At 27.7% G+C, this 25362-nt stretch overlaps 5 protein-coding genes across 16 annotated transcripts in view; 4 read left to right on the top strand and 1 right to left on the bottom strand.

The window, feature by feature from the left end:
- The window catches only part of Dop1R2 (dopamine receptor 2), a 74780-nt gene extending 67074 nt beyond the window's left edge, over positions 1-7706 (top strand). For 11 of the 12 annotated variants that reach the window (XM_089172320.1, XM_089172317.1, XM_089172321.1 and 8 more), the window contains one exon: positions 2884-7706. In XM_089172320.1, the coding sequence (XP_089028446.1) occupies positions 2884-3109 (226 nt within the window). In that variant the 3' untranslated portion in view covers positions 3110-7706. The remainder of the gene's footprint in view (positions 1-2883) is intronic. The other variant, XR_016176514.1, reaches the window with a different exon arrangement.
- LOC107067829 (ADP-ribosylation factor-like protein 3) lies at positions 4284-11089 on the top strand. The gene is made up of 5 exons (XM_089172405.1): positions 4284-4375; positions 9731-9884; positions 9967-10098; positions 10396-10632; positions 10718-11089. The coding sequence occupies exons 1-5, from the start codon at positions 4284-4286 to the stop codon at positions 10757-10759; spliced, it is 657 nt and encodes a 218-aa protein (XP_089028531.1). The 3' UTR covers positions 10760-11089.
- Positions 11090-11610: 521 nt separating this feature from the next.
- Positions 11611-17055, bottom strand: LOC107067825 (uncharacterized). Its single transcript, XM_015323667.2, has 7 exons — positions 16771-17055; positions 13377-13592; positions 12860-13281; positions 12456-12767; positions 12178-12379; positions 11893-12105; positions 11611-11812 (listed from the first exon to the last, which is right to left on the bottom strand). Exons 2-7 carry the CDS (start codon positions 13581-13583, stop codon positions 11729-11731), a joined length of 1440 nt encoding a protein of 479 aa, XP_015179153.1. The 5' UTR covers positions 13584-13592; positions 16771-17055; the 3' UTR covers positions 11611-11728.
- A 3551-nt stretch (positions 17056-20606) lies between these two features.
- LOC149032717 (uncharacterized) lies at positions 20607-21705 on the top strand. The gene is made up of 2 exons (XM_089172404.1): positions 20607-20750; positions 20862-21705. The coding sequence occupies exons 1-2, from the start codon at positions 20607-20609 to the stop codon at positions 21615-21617; spliced, it is 900 nt and encodes a 299-aa protein (XP_089028530.1). The 3' UTR covers positions 21618-21705.
- Positions 21625-25105, top strand: LOC107067828 (odorant receptor 10-like). The gene is made up of 5 exons (XM_089172403.1): positions 21625-21634; positions 21707-21998; positions 23690-23846; positions 23971-24679; positions 24743-25105. The coding sequence occupies exons 1-5, from the start codon at positions 21625-21627 to the stop codon at positions 25081-25083; spliced, it is 1509 nt and encodes a 502-aa protein (XP_089028529.1). The 3' UTR covers positions 25084-25105.
- The last annotated feature ends 257 nt before the right edge of the window (positions 25106-25362 follow it).

Below are 25362 nucleotides of genomic sequence, written 5' to 3'. Positions count from 1 at the left end.
TTTTCATAAATAAAATAAAATAAAATAAACTAAAAGAAATAACATTGTAATAATAAATTTTCTTCTCGTCGTATAGTTCAATTATAAATTATAAAATTCGTGTTACTTTTTTTTCTTCGAATTTTTTATTTTATTTATATTCGACGAATTATCATAATTAAAAAAATGAAATAAAAATTTTCATAAATAAAAAAAAATATTTCTAAACGATGTCACGCGTAGAAATTTTCTAAATTTTTATCTTCTCCATTACAAATTATTCGTTTGTTCGTTTTAATACGTCTATCGCATTATGATTGATCAACGGATTCGACACTGGTTTGATTTAATCTCACGGATTAACGAAAATGAGTCTCCTCTCGTATATTCGTTGAGCATATTAACGAATAAAAGAGATATTAATATCGGAGTATCGCGAAACTACTCTCACAGAAGCTATTGTTATTGGTTCGATGAATTTAATCGTATTCAATGATGTTTAGTTAATTAGAGAAAGAATCAACGTGTAAAAGAGAGATACATAGAGAAACAGAGAGAGAGAAAAGAGAGAGATAGAGAGAGAATGAGAGAGAAAGAGAGAGAGAGAGAGAGAGAGATAGATTAGTACATGTATCATGTACAGTGAATGATAACGACACCTGTTATAAAATTTAAAATACAATATTTTTTCTATCCCGTTTAAATTCAATTATAATGTTACTAATAATTAAAATCGATATTTTATTGTATTTTAATTTTGGAAATAACAAATAAATTACTTTAATAACAATCTCTCTTTCTTTTTTATATATACATATATTTATATATATATATATCTTTCTTTCTCATTTTTTCTTTTCATTTTATTATCTGGTAGTATAATAAGAATTGTATTTTTTTTCTTTCTTTTTTTTATTTAACTCGAGTCCGAGGTTCTTTCTTGTTCTCTTAGGTTAAATAATAGTTGGTTGGTTCTTTTTTTACATTACATTTACTTGTCGTGAATCGGTGCAAAAGAAGTCAAGTCAGTGGCATGAAGTGGACAAGCCATAAAGTGTAAAGCTCATGCCAATGATCCGTGGCGACCTTTAAAGGGAACGCACCGAGGACCGAAAGTAGTTAAGTTAACCAGTAACATGGGGTAGGTCGATCGATCGTCTCTCCCTTCTCAGAGGGTGTAATAAAACCAATGATATCCCATACACGCGTGCGCGTACCCTTACTCGAGCGCGAAATTCAAAATAATAAATCATATATTTGCATACATTTTTCCCTTAATTATTAAACTTTAAATATCTAAAAACAAATTCTTTGCAAGATAACCAAAAAAAAGAATTAACAAAATTTATTAAATTATAATAAAAGTTAAATTTATTAATTATACTAACAAATTTATTATTTTTATTATCAATCGTAATCTATAATAATTATTACGCAATATTTTTGTTCATTAAAAAGAATGAATTTATAATATTTATTAATTTATAAAATAGAAGTTAAATTTATTAATTATAGGTACTAACAAATTTCTTTTTTTTTAGAATAATTACTACGCAATATTTTTTTTAATAATTTAAAATTATCTACTTCTAATATTCATAAAAATCTTGTAGAAAGATTGTATAAGCAAATGATCACATGCTATATTATCTTTCTCTTTATTCATTTTATTGGGATTTTTTTTCGTATCACATGCGTTATTACTACGAATAATATGAATGATGAAGGAAGTTTTAAGGACGAAAGTGTTAAAAATTCTACGGAACACATTTTCTAACCAATTGGGCGTATATACACGCATGAAAAAAGCGTACGCAAATACTAAACTATAATACCTTACGCGAACAACAAAACTCAACACTCATTATTTAAATAATAAACGTGCGTACAATTATGTGACATATTCACATACACATGCACATACACATACACATACACATACACATACACATACACATACACATACACAAAAGCACACTCACGGTAATGCGACGATTGAGAATTGTTCGGTATCGTTTCGTGTAACATTAATTTTCTTCTACTTCAAAACGAGAAAACAATTTTTAATAAAATCAAACCAACATATTCTGGTTTACGATTATTAAGTTAGTCAAATCATTAAATCATACACAAATGTGTTGGTTAGAATCATGTATAATATATCAGTGAGTCTAATAATATTCGTATAAAATTAACATATTTGTAATTAATTAAAAATATTCAAAACTAATTCGCAGTTTGGTATTTTGTTGTTTCTATATTATTATTATTATTAATTTTCTATTTAATTAAAGATTTAATCATCAATTAAATTCTTTCGATGTTTTTTATCACACTGTTTTAATATCTGTATAATATATTAGTGTGTTTAATAATATTTCTATAAAATTAACATTTTTGTAATTAATTAAAAATATTCAAAACTAATTTGCTGTTTGGTATTTTGTTGTTTCTATATTTTTATATATATTTAATCAAAGATTTAATCATCAATTAAATTCTTTCGATGTTTTTTATCATACCATTTTAATATCTGTATAATATATTAGTATGTAATAATATTCGTATAAAATTAACATTTTTGTTATTAATTAAAAATATTCAAAAACAAATTTGCTGTTTAGTATTTTGTTGTTTCTATATTTTTATATATATATTTAATGAAAGATTTAATCATCAATTAAATTCTATCGATGTTTTTTATCACACCATTTTAATAACACACATTTATTCCTTTATATATATAATACATCTCGTTGGCAGTGCACTCTACTATTATGTATCTACGTAATTTATTGATAAATTTTGGGTACAATGATAAAGAAAGGAAAAAATAAAAAAATATAAAAAGTGATATATGTATATATATATAATTCGAATTCGTGATGTTTGTTCTGATTTCAGTACGTTTCCGGAATGGGAACTAGCGGACAAACGAGTAGCGTTAGTTATAGCAGTGTCAGCCAAAGCAGCGATGGGGGTATCTGTGTGTCTGGAACTGGTCTACCTAGCTATAATACTGGGGGAATGTGACGTCACCCAGGGGCCCGTTCAGGGCCACGTCGTGAAAGAGCCATACGTTTCCGGGACGCGTGATATGATAATAATATACCATCCGTATGAGTATTAACCAGTTAAATGTGTGTTGACGATTATATCCGTCATGAAGATGTGACAAAATTTTATGTCGTGACGATTATATCCGTCATTTCGTAAAAAGTAGCGACCATGTGCTATTTATATTGTATTTTTTGTGAAAAATGGAAAACATAATTCTCAAATTTTAAGATAAGAGTAAGAAGAGTTTCAAGAATTTTAAATTACTATTTTTTATATTTTTTTTGTTATTTTTAATTCATTTTATCCTTAAAATGAAACAATTTTAACCCCACGACTTGTCATCGGTCGATTTTTAACGACACACAGTGGTGCGCACTTTCAAAATGCAGTTAACTGGTTAAATACACATTTTACACGTGCATTTGTGTATTATATGGGAAATGCATCATTCCAAAGAAAAGAAAAAAGAAAAACAAAGAAAAGAAAAAAACAGAAAGAAAGGATTTACGTATGACAAGATTGAATACGGGAACAAGTGATCTCATTAAACACGTGTTTGTGTTAAATTCATAAATTATACAATTAATTTCATTTATTTGTATCTCAATAAATATACTCTATGCAAATTACCCCATAGGTAGGTAGGTAGATAGGTAGATAGGTAGGTAGGTAGGTAGATATAATTACCATTAGTATTATAAATTGATAATGTAATATAATCAGTTTATTTTTATGCGAAACCTTTTTGATACTTTTCAACTAAAATACTTTTTTCCTTCAATTTTTATTTTTCTCCCTTTTTAAGTATTATGTTTTATTTTTATGTTGTTATATTTACTTTTTTTTTCCTTAAGGCCGGCGATACATGTAAACGCCTAAATTTTGATCGTTTTTCAGAGGCTTATTTAAAATGGAAGGAATAAATGAATCGTTTTGAAATTCAGCATGTTTATTCATTACATATTAAAATATAAGAATCTGATTTTTTTTCTTTTTTTTTCAAAATGGCCGCCGTAGTAACTAATCTCCTGAGGCCCTCGCGGCGAAACGCATCAATCATGGTGATTTTTAGCTTTAGTTACAGCAATCTAAATTTGAAAAAAAGGGTCGGAACGTGTTCATAAAACATGTATCTTCTAGTTGAACTAAGGAAAAACTAAAAAGTCAAAAAATCGTAAATTGGCACCACTCAGACAAAAAAGTCTGATTTTTGACCCTCTTTTTTAACGGTTTTTGTGTCAAAAATGGCAATTTTGGAAAATTTTTGTGGCATTTTTAAAGTTCAACTAGAAGCTAATACTATAAAGAAAATGTGTGCTAAATTTCATAAGAATCGGTTGAAACCTTTTTGAGTTATCTTTCACCACAGTTTGAAAAAAGTCGTTTCGAGAAAAACGCGTTCAAAATTTAGCGTTCGCGTCTAGCGCCGAGTTGAGGCGGAGCACTTAAATGAATTTTTAATCGATAAATAATGCGAATTTCATTCTAAAAATTTACAGACATATTTTTAAGATGGTAAACTAACTATTTATGAAAAAAAAAATTCGATTTTATTTTTATTTTACATGTATCGCCGGCCTTAACGTTCTATACTCGACTTCTAACAAGTTGATAACAACGTTGACATTTTCCTAATAATTACTTTACGATAATTGAGATAACGAATTCATAATGGATATGAAATAACGTTAATATATATTAGTTTTAAAAGAAAGAAACATTTCGAAATAAATTTTCGTTTGTTTCTTGCTTTTTTACACATTTCTTATCTTTCTCCATCTCTCTCTCTCTTTCTCTTTTTATCTATCTGTTCAAAGTATTGTTAAATATTTATGCAGTATAGTGATAATTGTTACGCTACATTTGAAATCTTGAGATCAGTATTGAAAAACATTGGAAAGAAAAAAATCATCTCATTTTTTGCTAATTACGAATTTTCTGCCGTTCGAGCGGTGTTAAAAAAAAAATCACAATTAGGTAAATACACACACACATATATATATATATTATAAAATTAATCTAAATCCATAATGAAAACGTAATACTAATACTTATCAATGATGCGATACCGACGCGCATATGTGTATATAATAATAAGCAAATATATTCGAAATGAAATCTAATATTAATTATGATAATATGTATTATCACGTGTGCTACGTATCGCACAAAATTAGGAAGCAATTTTTGATATTGAAAAAAAAAGAAGAAAAAAAAAAATAATAATAACGTGAAAACGAACGATTCTCTAGAGCTTTGGATACTTTTTACGTAAAAAAAAAAAAAAGAAAAAAAAAACTTTAAGACGCGCGACCAAAAAAAAACATGTAATAAAACGAAAAAAAAGGTTAAAAGATTTAACAATAAAAAAAAAAAAGAAATAATAAAACGAAACATGATGGACATGATTTATACTCCAAAGACTTTAAAGTACACTTTTTTCTCTTTCATATCTTGACAAAAAAAAAAAAAAAGAAAAGAAAAATCTCGAGTTTTGCAAACGAGAAATAAATTAAAAAAAAAAATATAAAAAAGAATAGAATGCAGTAATTTCGAATCGATAAAATGCAAGATTCGGAATAATAACTAGCTTAGACCTTGATAAAATATATTACGCTATACTTGCATATCCTAAAGTACGTTGCGTTAAATACAATAATTCATAAAAATATTCGTATGCCAAGGTATGAGAAGAAAGGTATAATTAATAGTTTAATTTATTTAATTATTACAATTAATCATCTAATCGTTCGTTCTTTTGCATTACATTTGTTTAAATTTGTCTTTTTGGTATTTATGATCTTCAATCGGTTTCATAATCTTTTTCAATAAAATATAAAATTAAAACGCGTTATCAGATATTTGATAAAAACAAAAAAAAAATATAAACGAATGAAATATTATATCATAATTAAATAAATTTGAGTGAGATATGATAATGATGATGATAATAATATCTTAACATGCGAATAATTTTATTCGAATGACTTGTGGTAATAAACGCGTTCGTTCAGGGTCTTTGGAGTGTGTAATATTTCGGAAAATCATTCTCCAAGGCATCTAATTGAATTATTATTTAATCTTCGTAAATCATATATAGTACTACGTCCATCGAAATCTATGAACGAAAATCAAAGGAGAGAGATGAAATTTTAGTCCGTTTAACCAAAATGCCGAGAAAAAAATTACAAGAATATAAATAATAATAATAATAATAATAATAATAATATAAAGCCAAAAGGAAAAATATCTCTAATGATTTAGAAAAATCGTGTAATTGACCTATTCAAATGTATTATTAAAAAAAAAGAGGGAAAAATAATGGTTATTTACAACATTATTCGTTAAATGAGATTCAATTTTATCTCGTTAATTGGATTTCAGAATTGCTACGAGATATGCAAATATGCACCATCAATTTCTCATAAAATAAAAAGATGTTTGAAAAATGAAATGTTAAATAAAAATCGGTCAAGAAGATTCTCATTTTAATTTAATAAGTATAAATATATATGTATACATACACACATACATACTTAAGAAATTTACGTATCTCGAATAAATATTATGCGAAATATTTCTAGTCACATGTGAAAAAAAAGAGAATAAATTATAAAAGACTGCAACGTGTACCTTTATAAATTATACAATCTTAATGCTGTTTCAATGTTACAATCTATAATCTCTATACACAAACAACAAATCTGTAAATACTCCATTATTCGTTTAAGTTAAATTGTGCTAAAAAAAAAAAAAACAACAACATTCGAATGTATGTAATAAAATAATATTATGTAATTGAACATAAGTTATACATGAAAAAAAAAATATATATATATATATATAATAATAATAAGTGAAAGAAAATCTCGACGTGACTGAAAAATTGACAAAATGACATAAAATAAAATAAAATAAAATTAAATTAAAAAAAAAAAAATAATAAAAAAGCCAAAAACCACTTCAAAGAATCGTTTTTCATTAAATTTGCTTTATAACGAACGAATGAACATACATACCTATATACGTGACACACAACCCATTCGAAAGTCTTCCTCGATTTCATGAACTACGATCAATTATGTGCACCCAATTGTACAATTGTATTGTAGATTTATCTTATTGATACGATCTCAAATTTTGTTCCTCTATCCGTTTTAATTTATATTAAAGGAAATTTCATTTAGAAATATTTCATTTAAAATAAAATTAAAAAAGATTATATTAAATCACAGATCTTTATTGAATTAGTATCGTCGTGTATATTTTGAATTATTTCGCGTTTATCGTTAAAAAATAAAATGAATTAAAAATAGTGTCCATAAAAATGTGATCTTTATATAATAAATTATATGCAAATTACAGAATTAATTTGACACTAACGTAATTATGATGATCACGAAATCTTTTACTGTTTAAATTAATAAAATAATAAAAATACCTATATCATTGTGCCGGGACGAGTAATAAACGTTTCGTTAATTTCAATTTGAAATATGTTTAACGATAAGAAATAAAATAAATTTTAAAAAAATGTTACATCGCCGTGATTTGAAAGAACGGTAATAATTTAAAAAAAAAAGGTCAACTGTTTAGTCATTCGAAATTGTAAAATTGTAAACATACGTGAATTCTGTAAAATAAAATAATACTCTTTACCTTGAGAACCGTGGAACAACTTTCCTCGGCTGTAAATATCCTATAGATAATGATAAAAAAAAAAAGAAAAAAAATAGCGAAAAATATATTGTAGCTGTAATTTTTAAGGTACTAGGCTCATAAATGAAGAAAAAATAAAGAAAGGAACATAAAAAGAAACGTAATTGCTATTACTCACGAGCATTATTGCTAAGACCACTTAAGTACCTCTAAAATAAAATAAAATACGTTATCTTTCTTTATAACAAATGTATTTTTAGATATAACAAAATTTTTCTTTTTAAGTTATTTTATTTTTCATATCTATTTATTTTTATTTATTTAATTATATTTATATTTATATTTACATATTTTTATAATAGTAATATATATATGCACAGTTATTAAACAAATGTTTTTCATATGTGCATTTAAATTGCAACTTTCATAAACAATCTGATGATAATTTATCTTAAAATTTATCGTAAAATTACGGACCATTACAGATCTGATGGTAACTTACCGACAATTAGTTATCCGATGGTAAATACGATAGTAACTTATTATTGAATCTTGAATTTTCTTACCAACAGTATTTACTTATTTTTTGTACTTTGATTGGCTATTACTTGCGTAATTTTCAATCAATTAGCGTTCTAAATGGTGAAGACACGTAATTTTTTTTCGTAATTTTTTACCTATTTTATAATCACGCGTTTTGCTTGAATTTCTTTCATTTTTCCAATAGGAAGAAAACGATCCTAATCACTGGAATATCCGGATTTCTATTGAAAATTAGAAAATAAAAGTACGAACTTCAAATCAAGAGAATGGCGTTTAAATATCTTTCATAATATATATGTTATTAATATTAGATATTTTTTTATTAATTTTGATTGATTTTTATTATTCTTGAAAGTCGACTGAACATTTTAAATTAATTTAACAATTATTAATTATTAGTTAGTGTAAATAAATTATATTTTTTACTATATTTTACTTATACTTATATTTAATTATAATAATATACTTATTTTAATATACATTACTATCTCTTCCTGCAGACTTGGCCATTAAATCACGAATTTATTTTATTATTTTATATTAATATAAAAAAAGAAATACACAATACTGTATGTTTAAATCGTATATTATTTACTTTTTTTTTTACTAGCATATTAGATATCAGTTATCAAAGAAATTTTAGAAAAATAGAATATAAGGGTTGAATATTGGCTAAAAGGTACAGATGGCATGCATTCGTTTCCTTGGATACGATAAAGAACCACAACAAGTATCGCATAGTTCAGACATAACAGAGTCGCATAGTACGTTCCATAGTAAGCTATCCTAATATAACAATTTTATTCCTGTATTGGTGATTATTTTTAAAAGAAAAAAAATGGTAACAATAAAGAAACTTCTATAAATTTAAATAAATGCACAATATTATGCACTCTTGATTCTTACACAACATATATATATATATATATATATATATATATATATATATATATATATATATATATATATATATATATTTATATATAATATATATTATAATATTTATACAAAGTAGAACACAACGCATCACTTTTTTTAACCTCTGCAATGTGTTAAAAAGCGAGGCTAAAAATTGGCTGTAGAAATATAAATTTATATTAAAAAAAATTGAAATACTAATATCATTTTAAAATAATATATAAATATAGGAAGTGTTATTAATAATTTATAACGTATAATAATTAAAAACATATATGTGTTATACAAATTTTGCAGTATTGTTTAGTGATTAAATGAATTACGATAAAAATGAGTTTGATACAAAATTGGACTTATATATTTAAATTTTTTAACAAAATTCGTGTGTTAAATAAATTGATTAGATAATTAATATATTCTTGAAATTATAACTATTAAAATATACTCTGGAAAATAACATCTTTTCGTTGTTGATGGTGAAAGTGTTTTATCGATCGTCCGAATAATTCAATTGCAAATCTCATATCTCTTTCTGATTATGTAGCTTACATCATTTATGTTGATTAATTAGATTTTTATTGCATTTTTCTTTTCAGGGTCTTTTATCAATTTTGCGAAAATTACGTTCTAATCCGGAAAAAGAATTACGCCTATTACTTTTAGGTTTGGATAATGCTGGAAAAACAACGATATTAAAGTCATTGGCTAGCGAAGATATTACACAGGTGAATTTATATATTTATGATTTTTTTAAATAATTTTGTAAACGGCAAGAGGAATAATTATGATGATATGAAATTTTTAAAGGTCACACCTACGCAAGGTTTCAATATAAAAAGTGTACAAAGTGAAGGATTCAAATTAAATGTTTGGGATATAGGTGGTGCAAGGAAGATTCGTCCTTATTGGCGAAATTATTTCGAAAATACCGACGTTCTCGTAAGTAAATTTTTTATATGGTTTCTTAATATTTTTTGCGTTACCACTCGTTCACAGATGTAGGAATGTATTATATTATACGTTGTTTTAATAAATATTAGGGTGAAATAACGGTTAACAATTGTTAACAAGTTGTTAAATTAATATTTTACTTGTATATTAAATAATTTTATTTATTTCAAAAAAATTGAATCTAACAATAATTTGAATCAACACAATAAACTCACGACTTTCTGGTTCATCCTTAATAGAAAAGGAACGTCAATAAAATATTTTATTGATTTTGTTGTTGTTCAGATTTATGTTGTAGACAGTGCAGATATCACAAGATTAGAAGAAACAGGTCAGGAACTTTCGGAGTTATTATTGGAGGAAAAGCTCAGTGGTGTTCCATTGCTGGTATACGCTAATAAACAGGATTTAGGTCAATCAGTGACAGCAGCGGAAATAGCCGAGGGTCTAGGACTTTACAACATCAAAGATCGCGATTGGCAGATACAATCTTGCGTTGCGACAGAAGGAAAGGGTGTTAAGGTTAAACTTTTACTATTATATTTATATAATTGATGAGAATATAAATATTATAAATATATATTTACTTTTTTCTATTTATTTTTAGGAAGGCCTGGAATGGGCGTGTAAAAATATGAAAAAGAAATAATGATCACCCCCTATAAGATCTGTACAGCTTCTTCTACTTACATTCAACTTATCATTTATTTATTGCTTTTATCTAATATTTACAAGAGGACACATTGATAAAATGCTTTTATTATTATTATTATTATTATTATTATTATTATTATTATTATTATTATTAAGTCCACTTTCGATCGCTCCAATACTTTTTTTCCTCTGATTATTAGCGATCGCATTATGTTGTTGCATTGATTTATATTTCAAAGAAAGGACGATAATTTAAGATCGACTACTTACAAAGAATATGAATTAGCGATAAGTTTGATAAAATAAAGTTAAAAAGAATAAACTATATATATATATATATATATATATATATTCCAATTAAATTAAGCTAATAACTTTCCTCACTATTGTGAAAGGATTAAAATAAACGAAGATGTGGTAATTATTAACCAACACTTGATTCGACGCATAAATGCATAAATCCATATAAACAAATTTTACCGAACGTAAAATGTTCATAACTTTTGTAACTATACACTATTTTTACTTTTGAAACTATAACAAAACAAAACAAAAAGAAGTACACCACAAATGAGATTGGTTAGCTACTTTTCGCACCAAGTAGCTACTAGTGTTATCTAAATTATTATTATTATTATTATTATTATTATTATTATTATTATTATTATTATTATTATTATTATTATTATTATTATTAACTCTTTGTATGACATATATAAAACACTCACGATTAATCGCGGCCTTAACTTCCTCGTATGTACATACATTACAAAAGATATTATTTAAAAACATCATTGCAATTGGTAAAAACGTTCACTGGCAGGCACTGGCAGCGAAGTGTCTTGATTTTTATTTTGAAAAAAAAAACGTCTCTTTTTGATATATCAGGACAACCAACTTTTCCCCACAATTAATAATACAAAAAAAAAACATAAAGTTCTTACACGTTCTTATCACGAAATTTTCATAGTTCATTGTGCTCTATATTTTCGGTAGTTACTCGGATTTCTTCTTCGTGGAATGACGTACAATCGGCTGGATATTTGTTCTAAAGAAAAAGTAATGGAAAAAAAACATTTAAGAATAATTCATCATAATTATTATGAATTAACGTTAAATATTACTTACGATACATCCATCGTGTTCCATCAATGATCCGTAAAGTGCCCAAAAGTTAACATTTATTTTATTACTAACTAACCAAGCTGTTGGAAAACTTACAATTTTCGTTATCGTAGTACGTAACATTGGTACATCATTTTCATTCTTTTTGTTTAACGTACAAAGTATTTGAGTAGCGCATTGTGGCTCTTTGATTGCCCATTTGTATGCACGATGAGACTGTTAATATAATAACGGATGAATTAATCGATAAATTCATTAATAAGATAGATATATCATTGTTATACTTACTCTTAGAATAGGTTCAACTATATCGTTATTGATTGTATCACTCAATTTGTTACTGAGTTCTCTGGCACTTATTTTTGACATAATGAAACCTTTTTCAGAAGCCAAATTGACGAGTTCTTGAATGTAAGCTATTGCTGGTCTAACGTATTGACTACTATCTATCTTCATATTTAAATGTTTCCTTGCAGCAACATTCAACAATCTATTTTAATTTAATACGATTATTGAATGAAATTAATACAATTGATAAAAATGTTTAAAATGATTAAAATACGAACCTAGAAATGCTTTCGGTTGGTTTGTTAGCATCGAACATGACTGATCTTGGATATCCCTGAGATTTGAGAAAACTGTTACCAACGAATTGGATAGTCGTCAAGTAACGTTGTCTTGTAACAGGATCGGAAACATGAGCTATCCATTCGGCAACAAAATTAGTTAACAATTTGATCCAACGTCTACGCAACGAAGGATTTTCAAAACTTCCAAGAATTTTCTCGTATTCTATGTTACCCTTTTCGTCCGACATTTGTGCGACGAATTCCGACAGACCGCTCTTTTTCCAAATGGCATGAGCCAACTCGGAATTACTGCAAATAATTATTATTTTAATATTGTAAGATGTATTTAATTAAATAAAAGAAAAATTGAGATTAATCATTAAAATTGTAAAACAAAATACCTGAAATGATCCCACATGACATGAACATGTTCCATAATTGGTGGCAAGAACCACGAATGTCCTGAATGATCGTGTTTTTTCGTAGAATCACCTGGTAAACCGGGATTATTAAAAGTATCCATGATCATAGGTAAAAAACCTAATAATGATTCACCGTTGCCATGTTGTCCCAACAACATGCTACCAAAATTGATCATATTTTCAAAACTAATTCCTTGTTCTTCTTGGTTATCCGGTACATTTCTGGCTGTCCTTTTCTTATCAGCTAATCCAGTCATCGATGAGAAAGTATTTATCAATGAACCCCAAGATATATCATTAGGATCGTTTCCATCGTTGGTTAACATATTACCAACTTTCAAAAGTATCTGTTCTAATCCATTATCCTCGGATTTGACGTTTCCCGTTATACTATCACTGATCTTTTATTTTTTTTTTTTATCAAAAGTAGTAGTTAAAAGAAAAGACTTTTACGGAAAAAGATACAAATCACAGGAAAATAAGATAATTTGTTTACCTGCTTGCCAACGTCCGATTGTACGAAAGCACTTGCCGCATTCTTCAGTCCACCGACCGCATCTTTATCCGTTAGAAATGTCTTGGCAGCTTCGATAAAAGCGCTAGACATGTCATGATTGTTGTCATCGGTTTCGCAACGACCAACTGCTAGCAGAAAAAATAGGAACCATGTTCTGGACAGTACTAGCCACATCATCCTTGGCATGTGTCTTATCTGTAAACAAGATTTTTTTTATAATATGATTGTTCAAACGGTATTTTTTTTTTCAATTTATATTCTAACATCATTATTCTTCTCAAAACACTGAATATCCCATCGAGGATGATTTTGAAACGAGACACAAGAATAAGGTACGTAGGTGTCGTTGACCCCCCTCCTCGAAGATTCCTTCAACCGGATCTCTCGATTCTGGTCGAGTTATTTTAGGATGCCACAGAACAACTGCGGCCCATTTTAATGATTTTAAATATTTCATCCAATGGAAAAAGATTTGTTTTTTCTAATTTGTCTAACGATCCTACGATTATAATTTTCATCATAGAAAAAATGCATGTAATACACTTAAGAAAGTTTTTAATTAGGATTTATATCTTCGATCGTGAGTCATACGTTTCGATGTTTATCTTTCGAACAAATCCAATCCTTTCACCAAAGGATATTAAATCTGTACAAATACGTTTACTGTGTGTAAGTGTGTATGTGTGATGGTGTCTTCTTCACCTATGACTCGGCAAATTTATCACGTTTCGAAAAGTAAGGACGAACTTGATCGCTATAAACTTCAATGTATATCCCCCTAACGCGCAATTTGAGTACCGTAAACCGCATGAAATTGGCATTCTCTAGGCTTGGGTAACGATTCGTTCTAACGGTACGAGCTGTGTTGTTAGTCATTGCTCCTCCAACGCGCCAAACTCACTTCGATTGACTGTGTGTCCACTTTTGTTATTTTATTTGAAAAAAAAAATCTTCTTTCAATTTTCTATCAACTAAATCGAATGAACAAACAAACAAACAATAATCATTTATTTCTATTAACTTTCATATATCGATGTACATTTGATACAAAGTTTGTTTGAGTTGTTATAAACGTGTGTACTGTAAGGATTCAACATCTTCTTCTTCTTCTTCTTTTTTTTTTTAAATATTTCAATCATTCATTTCTATACACCGTACTGTGTATTTTATTTTGTTTTTTTGTATGACTCACTTTTCATCCCATGTAAAGCAGATGTTCAAGACAGAGTCGAGTTAACGATGTAACGGATCGTATTGTCGAGTTATCGATCAATGATTTGAGAAAAAAAAAGGAAATAATCACATTGGGGATTAAGCTGAGAAAGAAACATAATTCTCTGTAAGCATTAGTCACACATGTCAACTGTTTTCAAAAGAACCGTACATTGTATAATACAATATATTATAACACTTATATTGTCGATGAAAAAAAATCGATGAACCTTTTTTTTTTCAACTTATAACCAAAGAACACGAGTTGTATTCGTCAAGATATTTCAATTCGTATTTTCATTTATAATCGTAAACCGTAATTTTTTACTTAAAACAACGAGCTTATTACATTTTTCTCTTTAATAAACGAGGAATTAAGAATTTTATTTGCCTGTTTTCTTTTCTTTTCTTTTCTTTTTTTCTTTTTTCTTTTTCCCTTCTGAAAATAAACGCTACAATTCTTCCACATTCGTATGCTTCACGACGAACCGGAACGGCAAAGAAGAGTTCAATGCCGTGCATGTTTAATAACGCGTGCCGTTAAAAAGAACATGCGAGGTCTCTTTCGATATTGCACGAAAATAATTTAACAGTTGCTTTGATTATTTACTTTAGACAACATTATAATAAGTTTTACAGCGAAAAGTTTGTTTCTTTTTTTTTTTAAATGATGTTTGCATTACTTCACATTTTTCACACAAAAAGGAATACATTTTTTTTCGAAAAGCATTAAAATAATTATTTCCTTATCAACTTGTTGATAAAGTTAAACCTTGACTTATAAGTACGTTGTCGAAACAGTTATTATAGTGCTATTATAATCGAACCATATTATTAGGTATTACGTGTTATTAACTTATTTCTTAGAGCAGATAAATGTTATGTTAAATGTTAAGAATATTTGTTATTTTGTATTTTTCAATGGAAAGATGTAACATATCAAACTATGAATTATTGATTTACAAGTTAATTAATATTTATTATATCTATGTTAAGAATTTAGTATTTGATTAAATTAGTTGTTTATAAATTAATAAATGTATATATATATATATATATATATATATATATATATATATATATATACACACACATATACACATACACATACACAAACACACTGAACACAACTGATTATCTTATGAAAACTGATGTATTGTTATTTTCGGTTGATCGCAAGTTGTAAACACCAACAAGAGATACCTACTGATGTATTATTTAAAAGGTTACTGTCAGTTGACAGTTGACATTTTTTTGAAATAAGGTACTCTGTGCTATGTGTGTCGTAGCGATTGATTAAAGAATGTTAAGAAATAAAATCGTGTTTTTGCAATTAATAAATTTGCAGTGTTATTAATTAATTCCTGCAACTAATTCTGTGCAATTCATAGTTCGTGAATATAACAAAAATTATCCTATTAAAATAATTAATCACTTTTGTGAGTATTAAAACTGAATGACTTTAGATCCTGTTACTTCCTAATTAATAATTTCCAACTAAGAAGCATGAATACTGTTTAATGAATTTTACTTTTCATTAAACGTCTATCAAAATAAAATAACTGAGCGTGGTACATGGACTCGAAAAATCGAAAATAGTTGATCGTCTTAAATGTTTGAAAAAAGAACAAGAAAACGGAAGATAAAAATGTGTGTGTATGTACGGTTGTTTGGATTTCGAGGTAACGACGGTAATTAAAATGGTTAACTGGTTCGGAAACTTTACTATCACAAATGACGACTGTGTTGTAATAAGTGCACAACAATCGTTATCAAGTAGAACGAACAGTTAGAAAATTTGCAAAAAAAATACGAAATATGTAAAAAAATTCAAACGGATTCGAAAAACGAATGTACACACATTGATCGATTCTTCGAAAAAACATTAAACACCTTTTATTATTTTTTGAACATTTGATTGAAATATTGAAATAAACAAAAATATTGACGATAAATAAATAAACACTCATATAAAATTCATACGATAATCATTAATAAAAAATATTGAAACAAATAATAAATAACTTCATTATTCAATATATTAAACATTAATTATTCAATTAATTTTCTATATCAAAAATTCCTATATACATGTAATATAATTTCTACGAATTATTGTATACAAAAATTGTATTTAATAATAAATATAAAAATAATTTACCAATAAACGGAGAGATGTGTTTTAATCTGTTGCTTTTTTATATTCCAAATCGTAAAGTAGAAAATCGTCTTTTCGTCGAATGAATTCCAGTGAAAAAGAAGATAATGAAGAAGAAGAAGAAGAAGAAGAAGAAGAAGAAGACGCTGGTCGTCGACTAGAAAGATTCAGCAGTTCTCTCTTCTCGACTACCATACACTTGACACAGCAAAGGTTGTGGCGTGACTGGTGTTCAACGTAGCTGGACGAACGGTACTTACTTACCTGAGCGAACAAGCTTACCTGGCCTACGAATGTACGAGCTGAACAAGACGGGACGAGCAGGAGGACGCATTATTAAAAACGAATACGATACAGCACCGTCACCTTTTTTTTCTTTTTCTTTTTTCTTTTCCTTTCACGTGTCCCTTTCTTTTTAATTATTTTTTTTTTTTTATTTAATTTTAATTTTATTATATTATTATAATTTATATATTTAATTTTAATTTTAACTTTAATTCTATTTTATTATTATAATTTATTATTATATTAATTTTTATTTTATTTTATTATTATAATTTATATATTTAATTTTAATTTTAATTTTAATTTTAATTTTAATTTTAATTTTAAATAACCAATTTTAATCGATCTCAACTAAATACTACTTCCGTTTGATTTCAAATTTTCATACATATATATTTTTTTATTATTTAATTCTACACTCGCATATATTCATAATTGGAAAAAAAAATGTTATAAAAAAAAAAAAAACGAAAAGAGAAGAAGATGAATTATTATTTTGAAAAAAGAAAAATGTTTGTATATAACCAGAATACGACAAGATATTAGGAAATATTGAAATGGTCGGTTTCTTAACGGTACGGTCTCCGTAAAAATGGCTCCGAGGGACGATCGAGTCATTGACCTCCCCAAAAAATTAGGGGGAACTAAAATCCGTGGATGGTAACATTATTAGCCATTCGATTCCAAGTACCAAGGTCGCACCTTGCTCGATACAATGCCAGGAAGGAACATTCAACCGGTTCCAAAGTGTGGCTCGGTGCCAGGATTTAAGTGTCAGATGATCGCTTGCATTCCTTCATGGATGTATTTATTATTATTTTTATTTATTTTTTTTTTTCCATTGCACGAATCGTCGTTTAAATGCGCGTGGTTCTTGATAAATAATTATTATGAATTTCCGATGTGTATTTTATTTTTTATTTATTTATTTTTTTTTATTCCAAAAGGTAAGCGAAATGAGATACACGCATTGGTTTGAGGAAAAATAAAGAGTTATCTTTTTCAAACGTAATCGATGGTACGCGTGTGATAACGAAAATCAATATACATAAGTGTACGTTTTGATCATTATAATATGATATTTACGTACATTACTATTTGATTAACCTATTTGTTTTTTTCGTCGTATTCTTTAAGTAGTTCATTATGCTACGTGGCATTAAAAAATATGCTGATACAAATATAATCTACAAAATATGGCAAATATTTTAACCACCTGAGTCATCATTTTGTTTGTTTATGTTTTATTGTTTTAAAAAATAAAATGGGTTAAAACGTTTATATTTTCTGCTGTAAGAAGTGTTTGATATATATTATTATTTATTTTTCATGCCAAAATGCACTTAAGAAAAAATATTATACCAACTTAACGTGACAAATAATGAACAAAGTTACGTTTTTCCTTTTTTTTTAATTTTTTTTTTCACAAAATTTACCGATAAACGAAATTGTCATACTTACACTTAATTGTTCATTAAGCCGTAACGAATTTACGAAGGAAAATGTTCATCCAAATATTTGTATAATTAGTAGAAATTTTATTTAGTATTTGAAAGGTACGTAGGCTTATCATCAAGTTTCTCTTTATCATTTATTATTAGACCGGAATAGGTAATTTTATTTGGAATACGTCAATGAAAAGGTATAATTAAGGCTTATTTACTTATCTATTGATTATACAATAGTTTTGTATGTTCCTCGCTTAAAATAACTTTCCACAAACGCCTAATAATAATCTACTACCTATACACATAATGTTTTAATTTTTATATTGATAAGAATAAAATGTCACAGTTTACATATATATATATATATGTAATTAATGTAACATTTTTTTATTATTCGTATTTTTTCAATGTTTCATTCAATACGTGTCTTTACAAAATAACTTCCTTGTTTTTTTATTCATTTACAATACACTTCATTTTTATCATCGGAGTTACAGTGGATCAAATAAGTATTGGCACACCACAATTTTTGTAAATATCTTTAATTATTGAAGGAAATTGCTGACACCATGTATGTCATTTTATGTCTTTTAATGTACACTAGTAAAACTGTACTTTAAAACACTAGTAAAAGTGTACTTTTTTTCATCTGATTTTCCATCCATTTCTCTCCATCTAATCCGAATAAATTAAACTTACTTTCATCAGAAAATGTGACATTTTTCCAAAATTCTATGTCTTTATTTGCGTACACTTTTGCAAATCCAAGCCATTTTTGTCTATTCACTTCATTGATGAACGGCTTCTTTCTCGTGGTTCTGCCGTATATGTGAGCCGAATGTATAACTTTTCGAATTGTTTGTGGATTCACTGTCTTTCCCCAGTGTGTTGCGACATTAACGAACAATCTATGAGCACTTACAAATGGATTTTTTCCAACTTGTTTAATGATATCGCGCCGCTCCCTCATTGTTAATATTTTCGGTCGGCCTGACCGCGGTCTATTTTCAGTAGTGCCAAACCTCTCACATTTTTAAATTATATTTCTCACACTCAAAAAACTAATTTTTAAAGTTTCTCTAATTTGATGATAACTGTCGTCCCTTTTACGAAGAAAAATAATTTCATTTTGCACCACAGTCGACAGCTTTTTTGTCTTTCCAACCATGTTTCCTTTGTGGAATAAATATTTAAACTAAATACTTGTATCGAATGCAGAAGTCAAGATAATATGTTAATTAACATTTGTCTTCTTAGAAATGGTATAAGAAATGTCTGAAAAAGAGAAACTGAAAATCTACGATTAGAGAGGTTACTGTGCCAATACTTTTTTGACTATAAAATTTTTGTTATTTCTTTTTATAATTTTTGCTATTATTATTATTAAGTAATATACTTTGGTATACAACTAGTGTACATTAAAAGACATAAAATGACATACATGGTGTCAGCAATTTCCTTCAATAATTAAAGATATTTACAAAAATTATGCTGTGCCAATACTTATTTGATCCACTGTATATTGTATTAAAATACTTTCAACGTTTCAATTTGAAAACAATTAATGAAATATTCCGATATTTGAATATTTTTTGTATTATCTAAATGATTCATATTTTCAAATGACTATCATCGTTTGAACGATCGTACTAGTTTCACGAAACATCAGAGAAACGATGAACTATGAAAAATTGATTAGTTTAACAACCGGTTCACGTACTACAATCAATTTTCCTTTTTCTTTTCCTCGTACGTATTTATAAAGAATGAATGAAAGACTTAGAAAATGAAAGAAAAAACAAAATAGATATTTTCTACTTATCAATCGTAACCAAAGTAAAGACTCCAACGAAATATGATGACGTAGTTATATTATGCTCTTTAAAGGTGTGTTATTTAGCTTACCACACATTTGTATACATTTACTTTTATAAGAAAGCAAAAGAAAACGATTTAAACGTGAATAAATGATCAAAGCAGATAGAACCTAATACTTGTCTATCTTTCTTACTTTGCTTACTATGCTTTTTTTCTTTCCCATAATATCGAATACTCCAATTGAAGAAAGAAAGAACGTAGTTTTCTTTGTATCAAACGATGTCCAAGATGAAGAGGAAATCAAATTGGAATGAAGAAACTAGTTATGCATTGAACTTGTACGAAACATTTCTTGGATTTATCGGAGTTTGGCCATTCGATGTTGAAAAATTGTCATCAAAGTTACGTTGGTTTCTGGCTATTTTGATACAAGTTAGTCAACAAGTTATTGTGATATTAATTTTATTGTTATCTTAACTGTGATTACTTTTAATAAATTTACAAATTGAATTTTTACATTCTAAAATTATATATCTTGTTCAGATAAGTACGATAAGTAGTTTATCATTGGAAGTTTATCTACATTGCGTTGATCTAGATGACACCATGGATGCATTTTTAATGGATCTTTCATCGGTCGTCAGTATTTCTAAATTATTGCTTACGAGATATAATTGTCAACATACTCGATCATTGGTGTCCTCTATCATCAAAGATCTTTCTTTCTTGAAAGATTCCAATCAAAGAGAAATCGTAATGAAGTATACTACCAGAGGAAAAATCGTTTCATCTACTATACTTTATTTAGGTTATGCGTCTGGCTTTAGTTTTGTTTTCAGAACACTACCGTTGCATTACGTCCTACCATTAAATTTGAATCATAACAAGAGCAGCAACAACACTGAATCATCGATTTATTTCTTATCGACTTATTGCGTTTTCGATGAACAATCGGGACTTTGGCGTGCTGGGATTCTTATTCTTCAAGCTATGCAGATATTTGTCAATGCAACCTCACATTGTGGAAACGATGGCTTCTTCTTCGGTATTACGATGTATCTTTGCGGTCAATTCGAAGTACTCAAAATAAATTTTGCCAATTTGAAAAGTAAGAAGAATTGTTCTAACGAAAAAATTGGCACACTCGTAAAGAGACATTGTCATTTGATACATCTAGCTGATCATTTGGAAGAAGCATTTAACGTGATAATATTGATACAATTGTTGATGAGTGCTTTGCTTCTTTGCGTTGAGGGTAAATTTTTGGATGATATTTTCTCGTTATTGTTTATTATATAATAGTAATATGAATCAAAGTAAGTTTTGTTTATATTTTTTTTCAGGTTTTCAAATGTTGGTATCTCTCAATGAAAATAATACGATTGCAGCTGCCAAACACGCAGTCATTATCGTCACTCTACTCGTTCAATTATTTATTTATTCTTACGCGGGTGACATGTTGGAATCTAAAACAGCCGAAATAGTTCTCGGTGTTTACGATTCTCCTTGGTACACTTTTGACACGAGTTCTATAAAAAAACTTGCCTACATTATGTTTTATGGTAGAATACCACGACAAGTAACGGCAGGAAAATTTGTTTCTATGAATCTTTTAACTTTCAAAGAAATTATCAGAGCTTCAGCCTCGTATTTTTCCGTACTGAGAGTTGCTTTGTACGACTGAACAAGCTCTTCGTTGTTTCATAAATTGTCTCTGAAAATTATACGAGACTTACAAAAACGGCAAATGAAATTTCATGAATTAGAATCCACCTGAAATTTTACGTATATCTCGTTTTTTTTCTTTTTAAGTATCCTTCATTAGGTTTATTTGTAACTGCATGCATCGACAGTCAATAAAGTATCAAGTAAGAATTTATTAATCAATAACAAATAAATTACTTTCGTAGAAAATTTTGTTGTTGCATCAAATAATTATATTGTTGAATAATTTTAACCCTTTCGTTATTAAAAATGTATGCACTAGTCGTATTATTGTTGTAAAGAAAAAAGGTTAATAAGTATTTAAAAATATGTAAAATGAATATAATCACGAAAAGCATCACGTAATATGTAGTTATCACGTAATATACAAGGATTTTGTAATATCTTAACCAATTGTTAGAAATTATTTAGTTAGTTACATTGTTAATTAATGAATAGGTATTCTATTATTGACTGTCGGCGTGTTTACTTTCTTCTTTACTAATTCATCAACTTACCTATTCATTAATGATCCTTAGTCGATATAGGTTTATCAACTTTGATCAATTAATAATGTTAGACCCTTTGTAATAACATTTGTCACTTCTTGTTTTTTTGGAAACATACCAAATTGTTGCTGATTTTAAAAAATTTCAGAACTTGTGCAGGTTTCTTTTTTATTGGCCGAGTCATCGTTAAAAAAGGCACCGACTTAACTTGATAATTAATAACTTCTCTTCAACCAATAAAGTCACGAAATCCTTTCGAATAATATAATTATTTTAATATTTTTTACCTTTATGAAAGAAAATAATTATTTGTGTTAATTGTTAATTTAAAGTAAAGTAATTTTCAAGAAAAAAGTTTAATATTTTTTTAATCATAGGTAACTAACAACTCTTTCAATTGGATTTTTTCTATGATTCTATTAAACGATTATTTTGATCAAATATTTTTTTATATATTGCACCAACAAAACACTTCCCACAATAAAAACATTGATCACACAACAGTTGGCCATCAGAAATGCATTTACTGACTTAGATGAAAAAAAAGACCCTTCTCGTATTCAACATTTCTTTTAACAGAGATATGAATAATATACGAATCTATAGTTGATAGAAATATCCATAGACAGGAGAGAAATAAATTGAATTGGGAATACAATTTTATTGGAGGAAAACATTTACTAATGTAACTTCGCTTATTTCAAACAACATAAAAGTAAAGGAATATTTCGTTTCTAATATATCCATTGAAATAGGAACGTCGTAAAACGCATTACTGAATAATACTATAATGTCGATAAGCATATATTGTCGTATGGTCAACAAAATATTATATATTATGTGAAATTATGCTGTATTATCTATAATGTTATCGCTCACGCGATGGGGTTGGGGGAGAGGGTTAGGATAGTTTGTTCGAATGGAATCGAATTACAAAGTTCGTGCATATTTTCCTATGTCATTTACTACTCTTCATCCTATCGGTTTCATTTAAACTTTTTCTTTTAAATCTTGCATTAATAATACATATGACAGTTACATCAATTATACCTTGAAGATGCACTTTAGGAAAAACATTATCTTATTATTATCATTATCATTTTTTATTTGACGATACTGTTTCGTTATTGTTAACTCCGATGAATCAAATGCATCAAGAAAAATGAATAACATCGATGATGTTGTCTGGACTACCGAAGCTAATTATGCTTTAGGAACATATAAATATATTACTTGGACTACTGGCACATGGCCATTTTTAAAAAAAGAAGGATTATTTACGATGATACGTTTTGGCATAGCATTTGCATTGGAGGTACGTTTTACTTTTTACGAAGTGAGAGAAAAATAATGTTCTAAGAAATTAACTTCTATCAGATCATTTGATTGCTAAAAAAAATAATAAATTGTATTGATCGTCATTGTCTCATTTATCATAGTTCGGCATACTCGTTTCCGTTCTGATGGAAATTCGATTGAATTGTGGAACAGCTGACGAAACTTTGGATTTCTTTGCATTGACCGCAGTAACAATTGCTGGCTTAACGAAATTAATTATGGTCAAAGTACACCGTGAAGATTTGCAAATAATTCTATTGTCAGCTCTCAAGGATTGGAAAACATTGGTCGATAGTTCAATGGAAAAAAAAATATTATGGAAGTATACATACCAGGGTAAACTCTTATGCCGAATACAAATGGGATTCGGTTTGATTATAATAACTGCGATGACTTTGGATGCTTTGATGGCTGCGATATCTTTTCAACCGGTTAATGAAAATTCGACAGAAGAAATTTTCAGACAAACACCACTTCGAACAATGTGTATCTTTGGCGATATGACAACTTCCACTTATTGGACGGTATTTGTTTTTCAAGCTGTTCAAATGATCAATGCCATAGCTGTTGATATGGGAAATGACGTTTTCTTCTTTGGCATTGCCATGCACATTTGTAGCCAATTGCACTCCCTGAAAATATTTTTCGATCAGTTTCAATCCAACGAATCAAAAGATCGTATTCAAAAAATTAATGAATTTGTTAACAGACATTTTCACACTTTGGATCTTGCTCAAAGATTAGAGAACACTTATAACAATGTTTTATTGTCAGTTTTGATGGCAGATGGATTGCACATTTGTTTGGCAGGTAATTTAATCTTTTAGAATACGAAAACTAAGTCTGGATTATAATAATGTTTTTAATTTTTAGGTATCCATATACTTTTGTTATCCAAACAATACGACATGGTACAACTTTTGAAAACAACTGTAGCATTTTTGGTCGTATTGGCCCAACTTTTCTTATACAGTTATACCGGTGAATATTTGTCCACGTTGTCCCAGGACGTTTGCAACGTAATTTATCATTTTCCTTGGTACGAGTGTTCACCCAGTACAATTAAAAGTATAACATTCATTATAATGAGATCACACGAGCCGTTACGTCTTACCGCTGGTAAATTTTATACCATGAATCTTGAAAATTTTAAAAATATATTAAAAGCATCATTCTCATATTTTTCCGTTTTACGAATAATGTTCGATGAATGATTATATTTATACGTTAGTCATTTGCTACATTGTAAACGATTATCAATGTTAGTACTAAAATTGTACAAAAAAAAAGAAAAATGGAATGTGTATAGTATAATATATTGGTAATAAGATATATGACAAGACATATGGCTAAAAATTTCATTTTTATCGTGATAAGAGAGAAAAAGATCCGTTAAAAATCAGTTTTTCTTATACAAATCTAATGAAAATTACTCTACAATATTTTTGCAATATTATTTATAGAAAGTTTATTGATAATACTTACTATGTTTT

This window comes from Polistes dominula, unplaced genomic scaffold, assembly GCF_049000335.1.
Source record: "Polistes dominula isolate Pdom_NZ unplaced genomic scaffold, Pdom_raw_medaka contig_73, whole genome shotgun sequence".
Taxonomy (NCBI): Eukaryota; Metazoa; Arthropoda; class Insecta; order Hymenoptera; family Vespidae; genus Polistes; species Polistes dominula.
Note: the sequence above shows the minus strand (reverse complement) of the source record. Positions and strands in the feature narration are given on the sequence as shown.